The 20,806-nt window shown below is 38.0% G+C and overlaps 1 protein-coding gene across 1 annotated transcript in view; it reads right to left on the bottom strand.

Moving 5' to 3' along the window:
* Positions 1 to 6,854: 6,854 nt before the first annotated feature.
* Positions 6,855 to 20,806, bottom strand: part of LOC147286246 (putative LRR receptor-like serine/threonine-protein kinase At1g56140) — a 31,359-nt gene continuing 17,407 nt past the window's right edge. Inside the window, exons 18-25 of the mRNA XM_086242379.1 lie at positions 9,808 to 10,046; positions 9,359 to 9,557; positions 9,087 to 9,251; positions 8,872 to 8,990; positions 8,200 to 8,410; positions 7,876 to 8,107; positions 7,619 to 7,769; positions 6,855 to 7,397 (exon numbers count right to left, since the gene is read on the bottom strand). Coding sequence (XP_086098505.1) covers positions 6,969 to 7,397; positions 7,619 to 7,769; positions 7,876 to 8,107; positions 8,200 to 8,410; positions 8,872 to 8,990; positions 9,087 to 9,251; positions 9,359 to 9,557; positions 9,808 to 10,046 — 1,745 coding nt within the window. The 3' untranslated portion in view covers positions 6,855 to 6,968. The remainder of the gene's footprint in view (positions 7,398 to 7,618; positions 7,770 to 7,875; positions 8,108 to 8,199; positions 8,411 to 8,871; positions 8,991 to 9,086; positions 9,252 to 9,358; positions 9,558 to 9,807; positions 10,047 to 20,806) is intronic.

Here is a 20,806-nt window from a genome sequence, read left to right as displayed (position 1 = left end):
TACCTCCACTAAAATGGTCATATCTTGAGCTAGAAAACTCAGAATTGAAATCCGTAAAATTCCCTGCGAAGCTAACATCCGTATCTTTCCAACCATATATGGCATGCTACCTGGTTCTCTCTGGAGAATTACATAATTGCTGTTGAAATTGGTGCTCTATTTTCTAAGGTTTTGACTTCTTTTTCAGCTAGGATTCTTTGGGCTTTCTCTTTGTAGGCGTGATGGGCTTTAGGGATGCATGGCTTGCGCATGGTTGTATGGGATGGGCTGCTGCAAGTGACGTGAGGGGCTTCCTCCCTTCTAGCTTGCGCATGGCTACATGACTTGGGCTGAATGGGTTACACATAGGCCCTAGGGTTTCAGTGCATGGGCTGCCACCTTGCATAGCGTGATGGACTTGGGCTGCTAGGTTTAGGCGCATGGGTTTGCATGGGATGCGCATGCATGCATGGGCTGCCACCTTGCCATTGACTTCCACATAGGCCCATGGTCCATTTAACTTGATGACATGTCATAGTTGACCCTTGACCATTGACTTTGACTTCCCATTTCACCCCTCATTTCCATGGATGTCTGTTGAATGTTTTCTTAGAACAAAATAAACATCTATTTCATTCCAAGTATACTCGCAAGTGCACGAATCGCATCAGTAGCAAAGCGTACAAGCACGAGGTCGATCCCACAGGGAATGGTTAATACACAACAAATCAATTCAATTAATCAATAGAATAACTAAATGGGGGGGTTTAAAGAGATGGAAACACACGCACACTACACCACACACACACCCTTTATTCTATCTTGCAATGTTAAGTTTTCAGTTTCAAATCAGATAAGCATGCAATAACCATCCAAGGCTAATGACAGTTAATTTGAACACAACATATTAAAGTTTGACTGCTAAAAAGGTTTGGCTAGTTACTTTCTCGCAATTGCTCGCCTAATGCATAAACTAAGAGCTTTTTGGGCCTTCCTTAGCCAGTTAACCTACATGTTCCCTAGTTTAAGCTAAGACAGCTGTTACCCATGCAGGAGTCATTAAGTTTTATGAGAACGTCAAACATGCACAACATATAAGCTTTGACTATTTCCTTATAGAGGTCGCCCAACCCCACTACCAAGAATAATCCCTTATTCCCTTGTTACTTGTGGTTTAGTGTCTTTGACTATTTCACAGCTAAACCTAACAAATAAACGAGATGCAATTACCCTAAGGTGGCCAGTCAAAGGATGCAAACAACTAGTGACGGGTTCTAATAGATAGTGGAAATTTAATACATGCAAACATCAAACTAACAGACCAAGAGACGGATAAACGATTTGTTAAAGCATGCAAATCCAATAATCAACCTACAACTAACATGCAAGATAGAATAAATAAACCTACATAATTAAAAGAGAAAAGAAAATCAGAATAATATAAATAAATTCCCAATCCATGTTGGAAAGCAAACTAATTAAACAAAACAGTTAAGAACTAGAATTCCAAAAGAAAAACAAAGAGAACATCCTTAGAGAGTGGCAGCGGCGGCGGCACAAGGTGGCAGCAGCGGTGGCACAAGGTGGCAGCGGCGGCACAAGGTGGCAGCAGCAGTGGCACAAGGTGGCAGCAGCGGCACAAGGTGCCAGCGGCTCTACTTCTTCCTCCTCCTTCGGTTCAGCAAAAAAATAAAGAAAGAGAGATGATGGTGGCTGCGGCAAGGGAAGAGAAATAATGGGGGCTGCTAGGGTTCCTAGGATGCGTGAGAAAAGAAAGAGAGAGAAAGGGACAAGGGGTGTGCGGCAAGAAAGAGAGAGAGACTAGGCTAGGGTTTCTGAAATTTCAGAGAGGAGACCCTCTCTTTGAGTTATAAAGATGTATTTGTAGAGGAGAGTGGGGTTGAGGTTTCTCTTTCTCTTCAATGTGGGATAAGTGCATTCCTTGCACACCAAGACTTATAATTTTCGGCCAAGCATGGGCCTTGGGCTGATTTGGGCTCTTTTTGATCGTAACTCCCTTTTCAACTCGCAGAACTGCTGCGCTACCTCCACTAAAATGACCATATCTTGGGCTAGAAAACTCGGAATCAAAATCCGTAAAATTCCCTGTGAAGCTAACATCCGTATCTTTCCAACCATATATGGCCTGCTACCTGATTCGTTCTGGAGAATTACAGCATTGCTGTCGAAATTGGTGCTCTATTTTCCAGGGTTTTTACTTCTTTTTCAGCTAGGATTCCTTGGGCTTTCTCTTTGTAGGTGTGATGGGCTAGGGTTTCAATTAAAAGAACATGGGCTGGCTGCAACAAGCAAGTGGCGTGATGGGCTTTAGGGATGCATGGCTTGCGCATGGCTATATGACTTGGGCTGAATGAGCTGCAAGCATGCAAATAATGTGTTGGGCTGCCACCTCACCATTCTTGTGGATTTTGACTTCACCTAGGCCCAAAGCCCAATTGACTTCATGACATGATATGGTTGACCCTTGACCATTGACTTTGACTTCCAATTTTGCCCTTCTCTCCCTCTTGGATTCGAATTCATTTCTTCTCTCCATTTGATTCCATGAATGTCCACCACCTTCTAGAAGCTTCTGGAACCTTGACTTGATTGAGTTGACTTTGACCAACCTTTCCTAGTCCAATTAGGATTTCTTGTAAATGAAAGATTCCTTATCCATTTTGACTTCTCGTAATGACCATATTGCCCCTGGAGTCTCCTAGTGTCATTAGGACTCCTTTCCCTAGTAGGGTTAGGTTTCCTAGTTCAACCAGGAATTCCTGTTCCAATCAGGATTTCTCATTTCTGGCTCGACAATGATGGTTCTGGACTTGATGTTTCCTTGTGTGACTAGGAATCCTCATTTGACTAGGATTTCAGCTTTTTTCCTGGTTTGACCAGGAATTGACCCATTTTCTTAGTTTGACCAGAAAATGTCCCAAAACGGCTCCATTTGCTCCTATTTCCTATTTATGCTTCTTTCGACCTAAAAACACAAAAACAAGACAACAGACACAAAAAGATCGAGTTCTAACACTCTAGGTTAGGGAGTTAGTATCATTAAATAGCGTAAAATGAACACTCATCAATGTCCACCACCTTCTAGAAGCTTCTGGAACCTTGACTTGATAGAGTTGACTTTGACCAACCTTGCCTAGTCCTACTAGGATTCCTTGTCCATTTCAACTTCCCATAATGACCATATTGCCCCTAGTGACTCCTAGTCTCATCAGGACTCCTTTTCCTAGTAGGATTAGGTTTCCTAGTTCAACCAGGAATTCCTGCTCCAATTAGGATTTCTCATTTCTGGCTTGACAATGATGGTTCTGGGCTTGATGTTTCCTCTTGTGACTAGGAATCCTCATTTAACTAGGATTTCTGCTCGTTTCCTAGTTTGACTAGGAAATGTCCCAAAACGGCTCCATTTGCTCTTATTTCCTATTTTTTGCTTCATTAGACCTAAAAACACAAAAACAAGATAACAGACACCAAAGTATCAAGTTCTAACACTCTAGGTTAGGGAGTTAGTATTATAAAATAACGTAAAATGAACACTCATCATTATACAAGTTGAATATCTTATACTTAGTTCGTGTTACCGAATAAGGATAAATTTGACATTTTAGAGACGTTTTATGCGGATGTGAGCAATTTAAGGACAACATTCTAACCGAAAGGGTTATGTGAAAACACTTTTAACCTCATGGGGTCTTATTGTAATTCTGCAAAAGTTCAGGGGGCTATGTGAAAACACATTAATATTATAGCATAAGGTTAAATTTGTCATTTAGAGATGTTTTTTATGCTGATGTCAGCAATTTTTGGACGAAAATATAACGAAAGAGGTTATGTGAAAACACTTTAAAATCTCAAGGGGTCACTACTACAAAACACCTCATTTGTGGCGGACATTGCTAGCGGATTAGCTCTGTCCGCCATAAATGGTCAAGAATTTTTGGCGGAACCTTTGGCCCGCCAGGATAGCTTTGTTGTGGCGGATTAAACCGCCAGGTTTAGCTTTTCTGTCGGATATAACCGCCATGAATAGTTAAGAAAGTGTCCAACTTAATCCCATCAGATTAGACCACCAGCATATACCTTTTTGTTATTCTTTTTTAAATTTTTGGTAGTCCAAACCACCAGAATTGCTTCTAACCTAATATAACTTCGCGTGCGCCGCTTCCCCCTCACACTTCTTCTTCTTCCTCAATTCTTCTTCTTCTTCGCTGTGCGCCGCGCGACTTTGCTGGTTTTTTTTTTCGTCTTCTCTTCCTACTCCTTTTCTGTGCCGCTTCTTTCTTTATTGTTCCTCTTATTTTCTTTCAACTTGTGTGTGTTTATTGGGTGTAGATTGGGTGTGGTAGTAGCTAGATTGATTTCAGTCTTTGGAACTCGATTTTATGTAGCAGCTAGCTTGATTTTTGAGTTCAATTTGTTTGGTTTTAAGATTTTCATTTCAAAATGTTTGTATTCAATCTGGTTTAATATTTTGATTTAAATTTAAATATGGTTTTTGTATTTTATTTTGCAGGCCAACCTAAGGGTGCAGCAGATCTGATTGTTTGATTTGGCAACAAGGTTTTTCTGATTTGGGTTGTTTTAAAATTTTGATTTGGGTTGTTTTGGCATGTTTTGGTCCGTTTGGGGAAAGAGAAGAGAGTGAGAGGGAAAGTGAAAGAGAGAGAGATGGGGCTTGGTTGGGGGTTGCAGGAGGTTTTCACCTGGTGGCCGACGCAAGGAGACAGAGGGAGGAGGGTTTGGGCTGCGAGGTTGCTGGGATATTAGCCCTTTATTTTTTGTTTCTTCATTTTTTTATTTAATTATCTAAAAACAAATCAATGATTCAATTTTTTTGGGTGTGCTTACAATTGATTTTTTTGGGTGTACTTTCAATCTGGAAGAAAATCAATGATTCAAAGATTCAAGTTTTATTCTTACTTTATTTGTTATTGTTTTTGTAATTTTATTTTATGTGTAGATGTGAATAAAAGAGATGTGAGTATATATGTTGGGAGTTGCAGAAAGAAGATGCAGAAGAAGAAGAAGAAAGAAGATACAGAAAGAAGATGTAGAAACGAGAAGGGAAAAGAATGAAGAAAGAAAAGTGGTGGGCATCCCAAAAAGAAGAAAGAGAAAGAATAAGAATAAGAAAAGTGGGTGGCGTGACATGCTGCATGCGCTCACTTTTTAAGGCATATCGAAACCTTTTATTTTAAATTTATATAAATGAAGTAAAATATAATTTTTTTTTCTCAATATTATATGATCCTGGCGGTTGTATCCACCAGGAATGAGTATTATATATATTTTATTACTTTTTATGTCGGTGTCTGACATGAATAATAAATATGCTGGCTGTTTCATATGACGCGAATACTTTTCCTGTCGGATTTAAACTCATATGCCTTGTCAGCACGAAATTAATTTCCTAGCGGATTTAAGGAGCTATCCGCCAGGAAAAGTGTTTTCCCTACGGAAATAATTCTGTTGGAGACCCTATCCGCCAGTGCAATACAATTCTGTTGGATTTTGTAAATATTCCGCTAGGATATTCTTTTTGCTGGCTAATTAAAACCGCTATGAATAAGGTGTTTTGTAGTAGTGGGTCTCACTACAATTTTCTAAACCTCAAGGGATTTTGTGAGAACATGTTAAACCTTAGAGAGTGTTTGTGTAATTAACTCGTTTCACCATGATCAAATTCTGACCGTTATTTCTAAAACTACATACCACCATTCAAGGCAAACCAAAAGGAATATAAGGATCTCCATTCTTTGAAGTAAGGGGAATCTTATTAGTAGGGAAAGATATCGCATGAAGGAACCGCCAGACCTAAGCAGATTCATGCCAAGAACAAATATCGATCCCTCGTCATGTCTGCGAGAATATCAACTTCTCTATAGCTATATTGGAGATGCCTGCAAGAAGATAAGCTTCTTAAGAAGCTTCTCAGTAACTATTGGAGATGGAAAGATCATAATTTCAAATATTTAACTGGCCGAGTTGTGTTTTTTTTTAAGTGAAAAAATATTCAACTAGGCTACTCCAATAACAAGTGCTATCCATATAGGGATTAGCCACGCCATTTTAAAGAACTATATAAAGTTGTTGCCTAGATGACAATTTTTATTTAAAAAAAAATTTCTTTGCCTCAGAGTACTAGCTTTGAGTCTGTTCTGATTCCCTAGAAAAAAATTTGAAAACTATGCTGCTGGCAGTGAATGGAATTGACTAAAAGACTAAAAACTAGATCATTATTGAAAAGGTGGGCCATCATCTACACATGCAATGATGCACCCATGGGACTCCACTCGGATTCTCTCTCTGAGTCTCTGACAAAAAATTGTTTTTCTATGCAGAACTTTTAATTCTGACCGTTCAAAGGATCTTCTGGCCATGATTCATCCTTTTTCTTTGTTTTCAATTTTTCGACCAAAACGCCTCGTTTGGGCTGGTTTATCATTTCATTTGACAAAAAGGAGTATAATATGCCAAAGTTTCTCAAATTAGAAAGTACTAGAAAAAGCCTAGAAAGAGTCTTAAAGGGAAGGGTATCGTCTGATCGTTTGCATGTGTTTGGGTCAGCTTAAATGGAAGGATTATACCGTTTGGATGAAGACGAGGGCCTCCTTTTACTTTCTCATCATTGTTTAGTTTGTTAATGAGGTTTGTGGTACTATTTTTCCTTGGTCTCAGGATTTTGTCAAGGTTTCAATGATGCCACTTAAAATGCAACCTCCCCTTTGTAAGTTTTCCAAATCTTAATGAAGTTCTCTTCTTTTTGTCAAAAATAAAAAATAAAAATACTTATAAGTTAAAAAAAAAAAAAAGAAAGATATAAAGATGATCAATGAGAGTGTCATTTTGCAAGTAAATACATACATGATCAAATATTAAAAGTTGTGTATATTCTCACTTCTCACTCCCTCCCCCAACAAAAAAAATAAAAAATCATTAGGACGCACAACGTATTGATTCCTTCAAAATTCTTACCTACCATTAACATAATTTGTATTGTAAAGCATGGGACGAGTGACATTTGCAGGTAATTGCTCTGCATCTCCCATCACGCTTGTACTTGCCGATGCGTTGTGAAAGCTAAAATCACTTCCTTTAGTTGACATATCAGTCGTTAGGCTGGTGACACTTACACCATCAAATTTGGTTACACTGGTGATAGTACTTAGATCATCAAATTCCCAGTCTGTCAAGTAACCGGGCTTTGAAGTTACAGTCGGCACTTCGATATCTCCTGAAAGCATTCCAACAACACGGGACATCGGTGGTCGTAGCATTGGTGATGTTTGAGTGCACAAAAGTCCTATGTTGATTATTCGTCTTGCTTCTTCCTCATTAAACTCGGATAATCTAGAGTCCACTAGTTCAACTTCACGTTTGTTTCCATGCAAGTCCCAAGCCTAAGAAGCAAGAACGCAATAGTATCATGAAAAATTAAACAATGCAGAAAGGCGTATTATGATGAACCTAAGTTTGAAGAGGCGCTAGATTTTAGCAGAAGATATGTAGGTGTGGTAGAATCATGCAACAATGAACCTATCAAAGTCGAAATCTGAAAAGCGCTTAGCATATTTAGGTGGGGGGGATGAGAATCTAGACGGGCACGAAAATAAGTTCTTACCCATTCAAGAAGATAAATCATTTGGCCTTCCAAACTCGGGTCAGAATTTGGCCTACCACTGACAACTTCTAGAAGGACAACACCATAGGCAAACACATCGGTCTTCTCTGTAAGGTGTCCTCGCATGGCATATTCCGGTGCAAGATACCCACTACATCATTGACAATTATGATGCATTAGTTACTATATCATTGACAAAAAGGAAATGAGTATAAATATTTGACAAGAAAAATAAGGTTAATTTTTTAAGATCTTACATTGTTCCAGCAACCCGAGTGCTCATATGGGTCATTTTATCATCATAATGCTTGGCCAAACCAAAATCTGATATTTTGGCGATGAGATTAGAGTCAAGCAAAATATTACTTGCCTTCACATCTCTGTGTATAATTCGAAGCCTTGATTCTTCATGAAGATAAGTTAAACCTCTAGCTACGCCCAAGCATATATCAAAACGTGTTGACCAATCAAGATGCAAACTTCTTTTTCCTGCTTCATACAAGCCATAATTATAAATATTTATAATGTTTTATATTATACATAAAGCTAGAGGTAATAAATTAAAAATGTAGTTCTCATACCAAATAAGGCTTGATCAAGACTCTTGTTCTCCAGATACTCATAGACAATGAGCCGTTTAACTCCCTCAGTGCAGAATCCATACAAATTTACTAGGTTATTGTGCCGCACGGCAGATATAGTGGCAATCTCAGTTACAAACTGGTTCTTTCCTTGGTGGGATGTTGCAGACAATTGCTTCACGGCAATTACTCTTCCATCATTAAGGGTACCCTATTCATAACAAAATTCATAAAAGTTAAGCAAATGTAATATATACTCATTACCCAAGTGCGGATGTCCGATGTCCAAAATGGACTCAGCCACCTTGTAGAAGTGTTCATGCTTCATAGCTCACACTCACACTAAATTTAGTGCTTCATGTCATAAATGGCGATGAATGTAGTTTAGAAATATATATATATATCAATTCAACCTATATAGGGCAATTACAAGAGATGCATGTGTTTTATTTTCTTCAATAATTCCAGAAGATGCATGTGCTTTATGCTCTTCAGTAACTTCAATGATATTAGGAAAAAAACAAAGAAAATGTTTCAAGATGTCAAGGTTTACATTCAGGCACATGCACTAAATATGTAGGAGTTGTATGCTTTGTATCAAGCAGTAAACATTAAGGCATTGACATGTGTGTAGCCACACCGTGCATGTCATTGATTAGAATTGTAACTTACTTTATAGACAGGTCCAAATCCTCCCGCTCCAAGCTTATTAGCTGAACTAAAGTCATCAGTAGCTGTCTTTAATTCGGAAAAACTGAAAGTGAGAGGTCCAAGATCTATCCCTAACAACTCTGCAAATTCAACACAATGGACTAATACGTCTGTTAGCATGTTTTTCACGCAATCAGTTTGCTTTCTTTCATTTGAAAAACAGTAGAATAGTTTACCTTCATCATAATCATCATCGGTGTCTAGCCTTTTTCTTCTTTGAACAATATGGAAAATCATCACCACCAGTATTAAAACTCCACCACCAACAACAATCCCCACAATCAGCCCAGTCCTATTCTTCTTAGGAGTTGGCAGCTTGTTACTAACAGTAGGTGGGAAATCTGTACAAATTAAAGCTCTGTAGTCAACGGCATTGAACCACTTTGTGAGAATATCAGAAACTAAACATTCAAAATTGCATATGAAATTTCCACATTAATTATATTACCTGGTGTAGCACTAATGGCTGAAATAATGGGTCCATAAGTACCCTGTTCAGGTATGCAACAAGTCCCCTTTCCAGCCCAAAATAAATGGATTTCAAGGTAGTTCTCTGAAACCTGAGTCTTGTATTCCTTCTCAACAGCTAGCAAAGATGCCCCACCTGCCTCCTTTCGTATATCAAAATCTTTTATAACTCGAATGTCCTGAAAACAAATATAGGAGGAACAAAAAATGGGGAAAATTAATTTTGCACAAGTATGAGCGAGTACACTTAAGTTTGATTCACTAAACTTTTGTGAATAAATAAGACATATGTGATGGTTAAAGGCAATACATGTGGTGATTGTATGCTTATTCATATACTTTAGGTATTATTCTAAAAATCTGTCAAATTTTAAAGTGCATATTTCCCAAAACTTGGTTTTGTTAAAAATTCCTTAAGATTGTACACACCTGGACATATATATCAAACACACGTCTTCCAAGACTTTTCCTTGTAGAATCTAGGATAGCTTGTTCTGCAAATTGGAGCTTCACAGTGTAGTTACCATTCTCAAGCCCCAAGCCATAGTACCTAAGTGATGAAGCAGAGATCCTTGCAGTCTGAAATAGCACATCATCTAAAGTATTTCTGATTTGGGCTGGCGAGGAAATTGTATACTGAGGATTGGTCCCAGTCACATACGGTGCATCTGTTGGCATGATTAAATAGCAAGAATTCAGTTTAAGTTGAAATATTCTAGTATAATTGACTTTAAAAAGTTAATATAATTAAATGTACATAATAGCTAAACTTTTGTAAAATCCTGTATAGATAATTAAACCTCATGCAGAAGAATAAAAGTAAAGAATTATCACCCATCAGTTCAAAAAAAAGAATTATCCCCTAAATACTGTGTTTTAACATGATATCAGAGCAGCAACCAAACTAAAAAGTTTGGCCAAAAGTTGCAAATGGTCCCTGTGGTTTAGTGTGTTGCCTATGTGGTTTAAAAATGTCCAATAACAACCTTGTGGTTTAAAATATAGTCAATTTTTGTTAAACAATGGGCTGGAATGGCCCACTCATAATATTGGGCAGCACCGATATTGTCCTCACTTAACTACCTGTGCTTGATTCCATTTCAAATAACCATAGCTTCTGCAACTGTCTAAAAACGAAGAACTTCTGTACTTTGAACAATCATTGGCTAAGTTCCAAACCATAAAAGGTGTTATTAGACATTTTTAAACCACAGGGACCATTCGTAACTTTTACCAAAAGAGGATAGCCAAAAGTTACGAATGGGGTCCATGTGGTTTGGCATGATACTCAATGTTGCCCATGAGGTTTAAAAATGTCCAATACACCCTTGTGGTTTAGAATTTAGTCAATTTTGGTTCAAAGATCACAAATTCTTCATTTTTTACCTGAAGAAATTGTCGCGTAAACTATGAAGATGCAAATGAATTTAAATATCTCCTTGATTCCATTTAGAATAGCAATAGCTTCCTCAACTTTGTTCAAAAAATGAATTTTTGTACTTTCGACCAAAATTAGCTCAAGTTCCAAACCACAAGGCTGTTATTAGACATTTGTACATTGAGTATCACCCGAAACCATAGGGACCTTTGTAACTTTTAGCCAAAAGGTTAGCCAGCCTTAGTGTTGTCGCCACAGATGTATACGTTGTCAAGTACTCTGTTTGGTACTCTTTTTGGTTTGTATTTTTTCAGTTTTCATCTCTCTGTTGATTCAGTTTTGGCAGGAGGTTTACAACTATTTCTTTTGTCGCTTACATCTATTCTATTTTGGTGCTTGGAATTTGCACTAATGAGTAATAAAAAAAAAAATTGTTGGATTCCGGGCCATGCTACAGGTTTTTGTATCTTCTCAGTTACTTCAGTTTTCCCAACAGATTTTTATGATTGATGCTTTTACTCCCGTAGCCAACACCGATGGTTTTGGATTTGCCTCAAGTTTAACCTTTTTTTCCTTGTGATAAACCTTGGACCATGGATTCAGGGGCTTCCAATCATATGACCAATGACTCAACACATTTTGTTTCCTCATTTACTTTTCTCAGAATAATGTTACAGTCCTTGGGGTTCGTTATGTTTCTTTGTCTTCTGCACTATCTCTTTCTTCAATTTTAAATGTTCCCAACCTATCTAACAATCTATTATCTATCAGTCAAATTACAAAACAAACTAAATGTTGTGTACCCTTTTTTCCTACACATTATGTTTTTCAGGATATTCGTACAAAAGCCATGGTTGGTATTGGTAGGGAGAAGGCGTTGGATTTGAGAGCTTCACCTGGTTTATAGGCATACCGTGTGTACAGAGTAAGAGTAGAGGAATCCAAGACTCAATAAGAAATTTGGTTATTATTCTATTTTACTCTCTGATTTTTAGTGTAGAGATTGCATACTTGCTAAAGTCATTGTGTTTCATTTCCTCTGTATTTTACCGAAAGTGTTTTTCCTTTCTCACTTGGTTATGCGCAGATAGCCTGCTCTGATACCATGATGAAATCTAGACATCCAACCCAAAACCAATTGATAATGAGTGGAGATGACCAAACACTTATTAAGTGTTATGCAAGGTCTTACATTTTCGATGTTGGACATTACTCTCACCAAAGTGTTGTGTTTGGCTCATCAAAAGTCTGGAATGTAGCAGTTTGGGTTATTCCTAGTAGAGTACAGTTTTTAGGAATGCTGAGAGGACTTGCGCAAGATCTTCCTAGTTAAGGAAGGAGTTCTGAGTTTTTTCCTAATTGTACAATGAATTAGAATTAGCTTATTAGGTCAATTACCTAGTTCTACTAGGATTAGGAATCTCAGCTGAAACATAAGTGCAAGCTGCAACCTGTGAATTATAAATAGGTTGCGGTAGCCTTAGGTTAGTTTAATGTCTTTGACACAAGCACCAGCAAAGAGAGAGCCGAGTGATTGAGAGTATTTCAGGGTATTCTGCAAAAGGCGAATTACGTTCTAGGGTTTCAAAAAGTCCTTGTAACCTCTGAATTTATTTTATAGTGTAGTGAATCTCTTGAGAGATATCACAACTGGATGTAGGCACAAGTTTATTACCGAACCAGTATAAATCTCTTGTGTTTGTGTGTGCTGCATGTGATTGGTTTTTTGTTTTCAATTATTGCAAGTCATCTCTAGTTCTAGGTCTAATTTACATCAAAGAACAAAGATCTCAAGGGCTTAAAATCAACACGTGGTATCAGAGCTAGGTTGGGAGTTCTAAGATGGCAGGGGATAAGATGGAGCTAGCAGATGGGCGGCCGACAATCAAACCATTCAACAGGAAGGATGATTTCATGTTATGGCAAAGGATGATGAAGAATGTTCTCATTCAACAGGATCTCGAAAAAGCTCTTCTAGGGGTCAAGCCAGCCGACATGCAGTCAGATGCTAAGTGGAACAAGATTCTCAAGAAAGCGAAAAGTTTCATTGAGCTGCATGTTACAGAGAACGTGATGTCTCATAATTCAAAAAAGATGACAGCACAAGAAGCATGAGAAAAGTTAGAGAAGGTTTATAGGGGAAAGACACTCTCCAATAAACTATCTTTGAAGGATGAGCTCTATGGTCTGAGACTAGATGAAGGGGAAGATCTTCATGAGCATATTAGTAAGTTTCAAAGTTGCGTTAACAATTTATCCAAGTTAAATGTGAAGTATGATGAAGATGACAAGGCATTGCTCTTGAGATCCTTGCCGTCATCTTTTAAAAACTTCAGGACAACTTTAATCTTTGGTAAGGACTCCCTGGTATTTGATGATGTCGTTGAATCTTTACAATCATATGAGAAGATGAATAATGTCATAGAGGGCTCACAAGCACAAGGGCTCTACGTTAAAGACAAGGAGAAGGGGCGGTCCAAAGCAAGAGGGGATAATTATGTTAACAAGGGTAGATCAAAATCCAAAGGGAAAAAGAGTGGTTGCTTCGTGTGTGGTGCATCAGACCATTGGAAGAAAAATTGCCCCGTATGGAAGGAAAGAAAGGCAAAGGCTATTGCTCAGAGTTCCAATATAGCCAGTGTTGTCACTACAGACAGTAGTGACGGGGAACTACTTGCAATATCATCAGGCTCAAATGCTATATCTGATTGGATTTTGGATACCAGGTGTACATTCCACATGTGCTCAATAAGGGAATGGTTCGACACATTCGAAGAGATCTGTAGTGTAGAAGTTTTGATGGGAGATAACTCACTGTGCCAAATCCTAGGTATTAGATCAATTAAAATTCAAATGCACGATGGGGTTGTGAGAACTTTGGGAAAAGTAAGATATATTCCAAAGCTCATGAGAAATTTGATATCTTTAGGCACACTAGACAAGGCCGACCATAAGTATGTTATGGAAGGTGGAAGACTCAAAGTTATCAAAGGGTAACTTGTTGTAATGAAAGCTGAGATTCAAAACAATAACCTCTATAGGCTTCTAGGAAGCACAATAACAGGGGATGTCGCAGTTTCTTTTGAGGCAGGTTCAGTAGACAAATCAGAGCTCTGGCATCACAGGCTAGGGCACATGAGTCTAAAGGGAATGCAAGAACTACACAAAAGAAATCTGCTGGAAGGTGTTAGTAATTACATATACTGAATTTCTGCAAATACTGTACTTTGGGAAAGCAAACAAAAATTGCATTCAAGGTTGGAAATAAGGAGAACACAAGCAAGGGTCTGCTATACTATATTCACACAGATGTTTGGGGTTATGTGCCAGTTAGGTCCAAGGGTGGCTCCAGGTATTTTGTCACTTTTGTAGACGATTTTTCAAGAAAAGTTTGGGTATATTTTGTGAGGGAGAAATCCCAAGTTTTCACTATCTTCAAAGAGTGGAAAGTAGAAGTGGAAAACCTGATGGGTAGAAAAATCAAGGTTTTGAAGAGTGACAATGGGGGTGAATATAAAGATCATCAATTCTTAAATTTTTGAAAGCAAGAAGGAATTTTAAGGCATTTTACTATGAAAAAGACTCCTCAGCAAAATAGAGTTGCAGAAAGAATGAAGAGGACTCTCATAGAAAGAAAAAGAAGCATGAGATTTCATGCCGGGCTGCCTGACACATTTTGGGCAGAGGCAGTTAGCCATGCATGCTATTTGGTTAACAGATCACCATCAAAGGCAATTGATTTCAAGTGTGCACAAGATGTATGGACAAGAAAGCCAATTGACTACTAAAAATGAGAATTTTCGGCTGCAGGGCCTTTGCCCACATTTCCAATGATGAAAGAACCAAGCTCAAGCCAAAGTCACAAGAGTGTATTTTCATTGGATTGGAAAAAGGGGTGAAGGGTTACAAGTTATGGGACTTCGAAAATAAGAAGAAATTACTGAGCCGAGATGTAGTCTTTGATGAAGCAACCATGCCAATGAATAAGGAAATTGCCAAAAATAAGGATGGAAACAAGATGATTGTTGTTGAAGAAGAAGCAACCTGGATTCCTAGACAAAAGAAGTCATGCAAGAAGATCCAGCTCAGGTGGAGCAAATTGAGCAGGAGGAGCATGAAATAGAGTTTTTTGAGGAACAAAAAGAGCATCAACTTCAGTCACCAGCTCGAGTTCAGGTGGAGCAAGATTCAAGAGGCTGAGACACTTCAGTGCAACAAAGTGTTCAAAGCCAGAACTCCCCAATTCAAAGAACACCTGAATACATGAGGTGCATAGCCCTTGAGAAGCCGAAAAGAAACACTAAAAAGATTGTTAGGCTCAGTTTTGATGATGGCCAAGTCAACTATGCTCTTAACATCAGTTAGGGTGATCCAAGAAATTATGAAGCTATAGCTAGTAATGAAAGACAAGAATGGATTGGTGCTATGTCGGAGGAGATGGAATCTTTGTACAAGAATTCTGTCTGGGAGTTGGTTCCTAAGCCCAATAATAGGAAATTAATAGGCTGTAAGTGAATATTTAGGAAAATGGAAGGTACACATGAACAAGAAGCCATAAGATTCAAAGAAAGGCTTGTGGCTAAAGGGTTTTCGCAAAAAGAGGGTGTGGATTATGATGAAATTTTCTCACCAGTGGTCAAGCACACCTCTATAAGATTGCTCTTATCAATAGCAGCTCAGCAAGACATAGAGATTGAGCAGATGGATGTAAAAACAGCTTTTCTTCATGGGGATCTGGAAGAAGTCATCTATATAGCTTAGCCATAAGGTTTTTCTGAAACTAAAAAAGAACATCTAGTTTACAGACTTAAAAAGTCTTTATATGGCTTGAAGCAGTCTCCTAGGCAATGGTACAATAGGTTTGACTCTTATATGCTGAAAATTAATTTTAGAAGGTGTCTGTATGACTGTTGCGTTTACTACCATGTGTTTGAGGATGGTTTAATCATTCTATTGTTGTTGTATGTAGATGATATACTGATAGCATGTCAAGATATGTCAAGAATCCAAGAATTGAAGACAAAATTGTGCAGGGAGTTTGACATGAAGGATCTAGGGGCTGCACAAAAGATCTTAGGAATGCAAAAAATTAAGAGGGATAGGGACTCAAGTAAGATTTGGTTGTCACAAGGCAAGTATATTCAGAAAATACTTGAGAGGTTCAAGATGCAAAATGTGAAACCTGTATCTACACCATTAGTAGCACATTTTCGATTGAGTGCTTTGCAGCGTCCAACTACAGAAAAAGAGTTAGATAAGATGAAAAAGGTGCCTTATGCCAGTGCAATAGGTTGTCTGATGTATGCAATGGTCTGTACAAGACCTGACTTAGCTCAAGCAATCAGTGTGGTTTCGAAATACATGGCAAATCCGGGTAAGTCCCATTGGGCAGCAGTTAAGTGGATTTTGCGTTATCTCAAGGGAACCAGGAACGTGGGAATATTGTTTAAAAAAAAAAAAAAAGGATGGAGCCTGCTGTGAAGCCTGGGAATTCCCAAAAGTATTTTGAGAATTTTCCTGAGACTTTACGGAAATTCTAGAGTTTTTCTAGAATTCAAGAAATTTGTTTTCTTTCGAGATCGAGGTCTTTTGAGTAACACACCTTCACGGGAAAAGTTTTGTTTATTTTTAGAAGACCAACGGTGCAGACCTCATATTTTTCGGAGTTCAAGAATTTATCCTATGAATGTCCAAAGTTTCTTTAGTATTTCAATTTTCTAGAATTTAATTTGGAGTTCCCAAATTTTCTGGAAATTATCAAAGGGGGAAATTAGTGTTTTGACCCTTTAGATATTTAGTACTCACTTAGAAGAGTCTGTAGGATTTTTTGGTGAATTTTTTCGAGTCCCGAGCTATTTTTGGCAAATTTCTGAAGAAGGGATAAAAAGCGGGAAACATGGTGCCACGTGGCGCACCATGATTAGATGACACACTTTGACCCTAAACCCAACCCATGTCTCTCTTTTGATCTGAACCTTTCCACTAAATTTTTAAAACTCATCCTACAAAGCCCAAATCCCATCCCATAAAGCCCAAAACCCAAAACCCAAAGCCCAAAGCCCATTTTCTAGGATGTTGTAGAACTTTCTAGAATTCTGATTTTTTATTATTTTATTATTTTATTTAAATTTATTTTATGTTTAATTATGGATCTAGATATATCCTTCCAATTGATCCTAGCCATCTATTCTAAATTAATTCTAGCTATTAAATCCATCATTGCCCACCTATAAATACCCCCCAAAAACCATCACTTTCATTCACACCTAAACTTTGAATTCTAGAGCTTCTCTCTCTAAAATTAACTCTCTCTCTCTAGTTGCTCTCTTTCTCTCTCTAGAGATTAAATAGAAATTTTCTATTTTGATCATAAGTGGAGTTTTAGAGGTCCGATTGGCGAGCCGTTTTCGCCTAAGTGTTCATGGAGCCAAGCCCCACCTTTTAGAGTTGAAGTTCTGCATAAATTAGAATTTCCATTTTTAGCCTTCGGTAACCTCTTCAACCCTTATTGAAACTCTGTTAAAATTCTGTTAAATTTTGTACTCTTGCTAATTATATTATTTTATTCCGTTGTTTTGCTAGTTTCTTTGTATCGAGGTTCTGCCCGTGCACCGTCTTTTACAGGTGAGCTCGTAACCCAACTTTTTTAATAGTTGTTTATTTAAGTTGAGGTTTTAGACAAAACACTGCTTAATTGTTTAACTGAAAATAGGTTAAATAATATATTGAGGCCATATCAGTGGTAAACCCAACAACGTGTTATCTAAGACCGGTCCATGAGCATACAGGCGTTGGGGACTGAGCCAGAGCTCCCTCAGTTTCCCTATGCACTGATCTGGACACGTTGTAGGTGAACAACCTTCTCCATTTAAATTAAAGTAGAAACCAAACGGTCTGACATGACTGTATGCCTTGGGGAACAGGGTTATGCCGGATTAAGAATTTAGAAAAACCTAGTAGTTACGCTAATGCCGAACCTCTGAATTTTACCTAGACTTAACAGACAAGGTCGATGGTATGCTTTGAACATTCCTAATAGCTGTCGTCGGATTTAGAACTCCAGTTTTCTCAATAGGCATGCGTGGAGAGTTCAGACATGGAGACATGCAGGACTTTCACATAGGTAACAGGTAGTGGGAAAACACCACGTCCCGGTTATAGGGTTTTCCCGTATTTTTATAATACTATATATTATGAAATTGTTTTCAAGTATTGCACAGATTTTTGTATGGCATACTTGTATAGATTTTATTGTGATTACTATTACAACCTAAGAGTAAAAGGCCCCAGTGTGGTGTACTTGGGTTTCGATCCCCTAAACCTCATGAGGCGGTATTTACAGATGGGCTAGTTGAATGTCCTTCTGGGGAGGCTAGCCTATGTGGTACTCACCAGGAATAGATACTCTCGCTACCGTATCGATGATTGATTGGATTCCGATATGGGTAGTTGGCCATTTGTGTTTGGTCAGCAGGTAAGTATTCTGAACTTGACATGCGCATATCAAATTTTCACAGAAGATGTTTGAAAGCATGTCAGTCGGCAGGTAAGTATTCTGAACTTGACATGCGCATATCGAATTTTCACATAAAATGTTTGAGAGCATGCAAAGGTTTTATACACTGATTATTATTGTGGATATTTTGTTGTGTTGCATTGTTTCACCTTATTTTATCCTCTTATTGAAATCATATATATATTATACCTTCAATATCATTTTTAAACCTAACTTGGGATTTCCCCTGAGGGGAAGCAATGATCGTATGTGATGCTTACCCCCTACTGTACTCTTGTGAGTGCAGATATCCTAGTAAATGATGACCTGGACTGAGGCCAGTGGTGTGGCATCTGTACCCTGTTAGTTTCAGTTTCAGTTTCAGCTTTAGCTTTTTGTCTATCTGATTTAGATCCTTTCTTTGGATTCATGGTGGTGTCTCCCGTCCTTTTGCTATAAGTGTTCTATCTATGCAGATTTCAAAGTCCTAGACCCATTTGGCACATCCAATCATCGAATTAATTTAGATATGGGTTGGGATATCTCTGCTGTTTATTTTATGAATATCTACTTAATGTTTTAGTAGAGTTATCTGTATTTGAAATTCATGACCCTCACGAGTTGGTTTTATATTTCTGTTCATTAATAATATATATTTCGAGGTATAATTCAGAAGTACATTCCGCTGTAAATTCTATACTTTGGTCCAACCCGAACAAAATTTTAAAACAGGTTTATCTCGTTTTAGGGAGCTTGGGAATGTGATACTTAGTGAAAGAAGTATTATATTTTCGGGATTTCTAGAACGGGTGCTGCTGTAATGTAGCCATTTTCGGGGCGTTACACCTACATGTTGGGCTTTGTAGATGCAGACTATGCTGGAGATCTAGACAAAAAGAGGTCCACTACAGGCTATGTCTTCACCTGTGGGGGTGGTCCAATTAGTTGGAGAGCATTGCTTCAGCCTATGGCAGCTTTGTCAACTACTGAAGCTGAATATATAGCATTGGCAATAGCAGGAAAAGAAGCAGTGTGGTTAAATGGCTTAGTTAGTCAAATGAGAGTTGTACAAGACTCTACGGTAATAAGATGCGACAATCAAAGTGTTATTCAACTTCAAAAAATCAAGTATTCCATGGAAGATCCAAGCACATTGATGTGAGATATCACCGAATAAGATACTGGGTTGAAACCAAGGAGATAACAGTTGAAAAGGTTCATACAGCAGAGAATGCAGCTGATTGTCTCACTAAGCCAGTTATTATTGAGAAATTCAAGCATTGCTTGAATTTACTCAATCTTGTTACTTGTTAAAGATTGAGGTGGAGCACCTTCTCACTTGAGGTGTATCAAGGCATAAGGAAGCTTGCCAAAGTGAAGTGATTTCAAGTCTTATCAGGGTTATCTTGAAATGAAGTTCAAGAAATCTTGAGGTGCAGCAGTCTTTAGTGGTTTTTAATTCGCCATGGTGGAGATTGTTGTGTTTGGCTCATCAAAAGTCTGGAATGTGGCAGTTTGGGTTATTCCTAATAGGGTACAGTTTTTAGGAATGCTGAGAGGACTTGCGCAAAGTCTTCCTAGTTAAGGAAGGAGTTCTGAGTTTTTTCCTAATTGTACAATGAATTAGAATTAGCTAATTAGGCAAATTACCTAGTTCTACTAGGATTAGGAATCCCAGCTGAAACATAAGTGTAAGCTGCAACCTGTGAGTTATAAATATGTTGCAACAGCCCTAGGTTAGTTTAATGTCTTTCACACAAGCATCAGCAAAGAGAGAGCCAAGTTATTGAGAGTTTTTCAGGGTATTCTGCAAAAGGCGAATTAGGTTCTAGGGTTCCAAAAAGTCCTTGTAACCTCTGAATTTATTCCATAGTGCAATGAAGCTCTCGGGAGATATCACAATTGGATGTAGGCACAAGTTTATTGCCGAACCAGTATAAATCTCTTGTGTTTGTGTGTGCTGCGTGTGATTGGTTTTCTGTTTTCAATTGTCGCAAGTCATCTCTAGTTCTGGGTCTAATTTACATCAAAGAACAAAGATCTCAAGGGCTTAAAATCAACACAAAGAGTATGAGAGAAGTAAAAAATTAAATCAAGATCAAGGAGATACTTGGTTGGAAGCTAATCAGATAGAAAGCCTGATAAATGCTCAGACTGGTAAATAATAAAGCCTTCTCTTTAACAACCAACACACCCATCGGCTACTGCAACTGACAATATTTCTGAAGATCATCATAAGGTAATTCCTTCTAAACTTAATTTTTCCTCTGAGTCTAGATGAGCCTCAAGGTTCTCGTTATCGTATTCGAAGAAATCGAGGGATACCTCATAATCGTAATGGTTATTTTTTTGCTATGATGTTCAATATCCCATATCTAACTATGTGTCATTTGGCCTTTTTTATCAATACCTAATAGCTTACAGGAAGCTCTTGCCAATCCAAAATGGAAAAATGCTATGGTTGAGGAGATGAAAGCTCAACATAAAAACTCCAAGGGCTATACTCAAACTTGTAGGATTGATTATAAAGATACCTTTGCACCAGTAGCAAAAAT

Source organism: Dryas octopetala, chromosome 4, assembly GCF_963921425.1.
Source record: "Dryas octopetala chromosome 4, drDryOcto1.1, whole genome shotgun sequence".
In the NCBI taxonomy this organism is placed as follows: domain Eukaryota; kingdom Viridiplantae; phylum Streptophyta; class Magnoliopsida; order Rosales; family Rosaceae; genus Dryas; species Dryas octopetala.
Note: the sequence above shows the minus strand (reverse complement) of the source record. Positions and strands in the feature narration are given on the sequence as shown.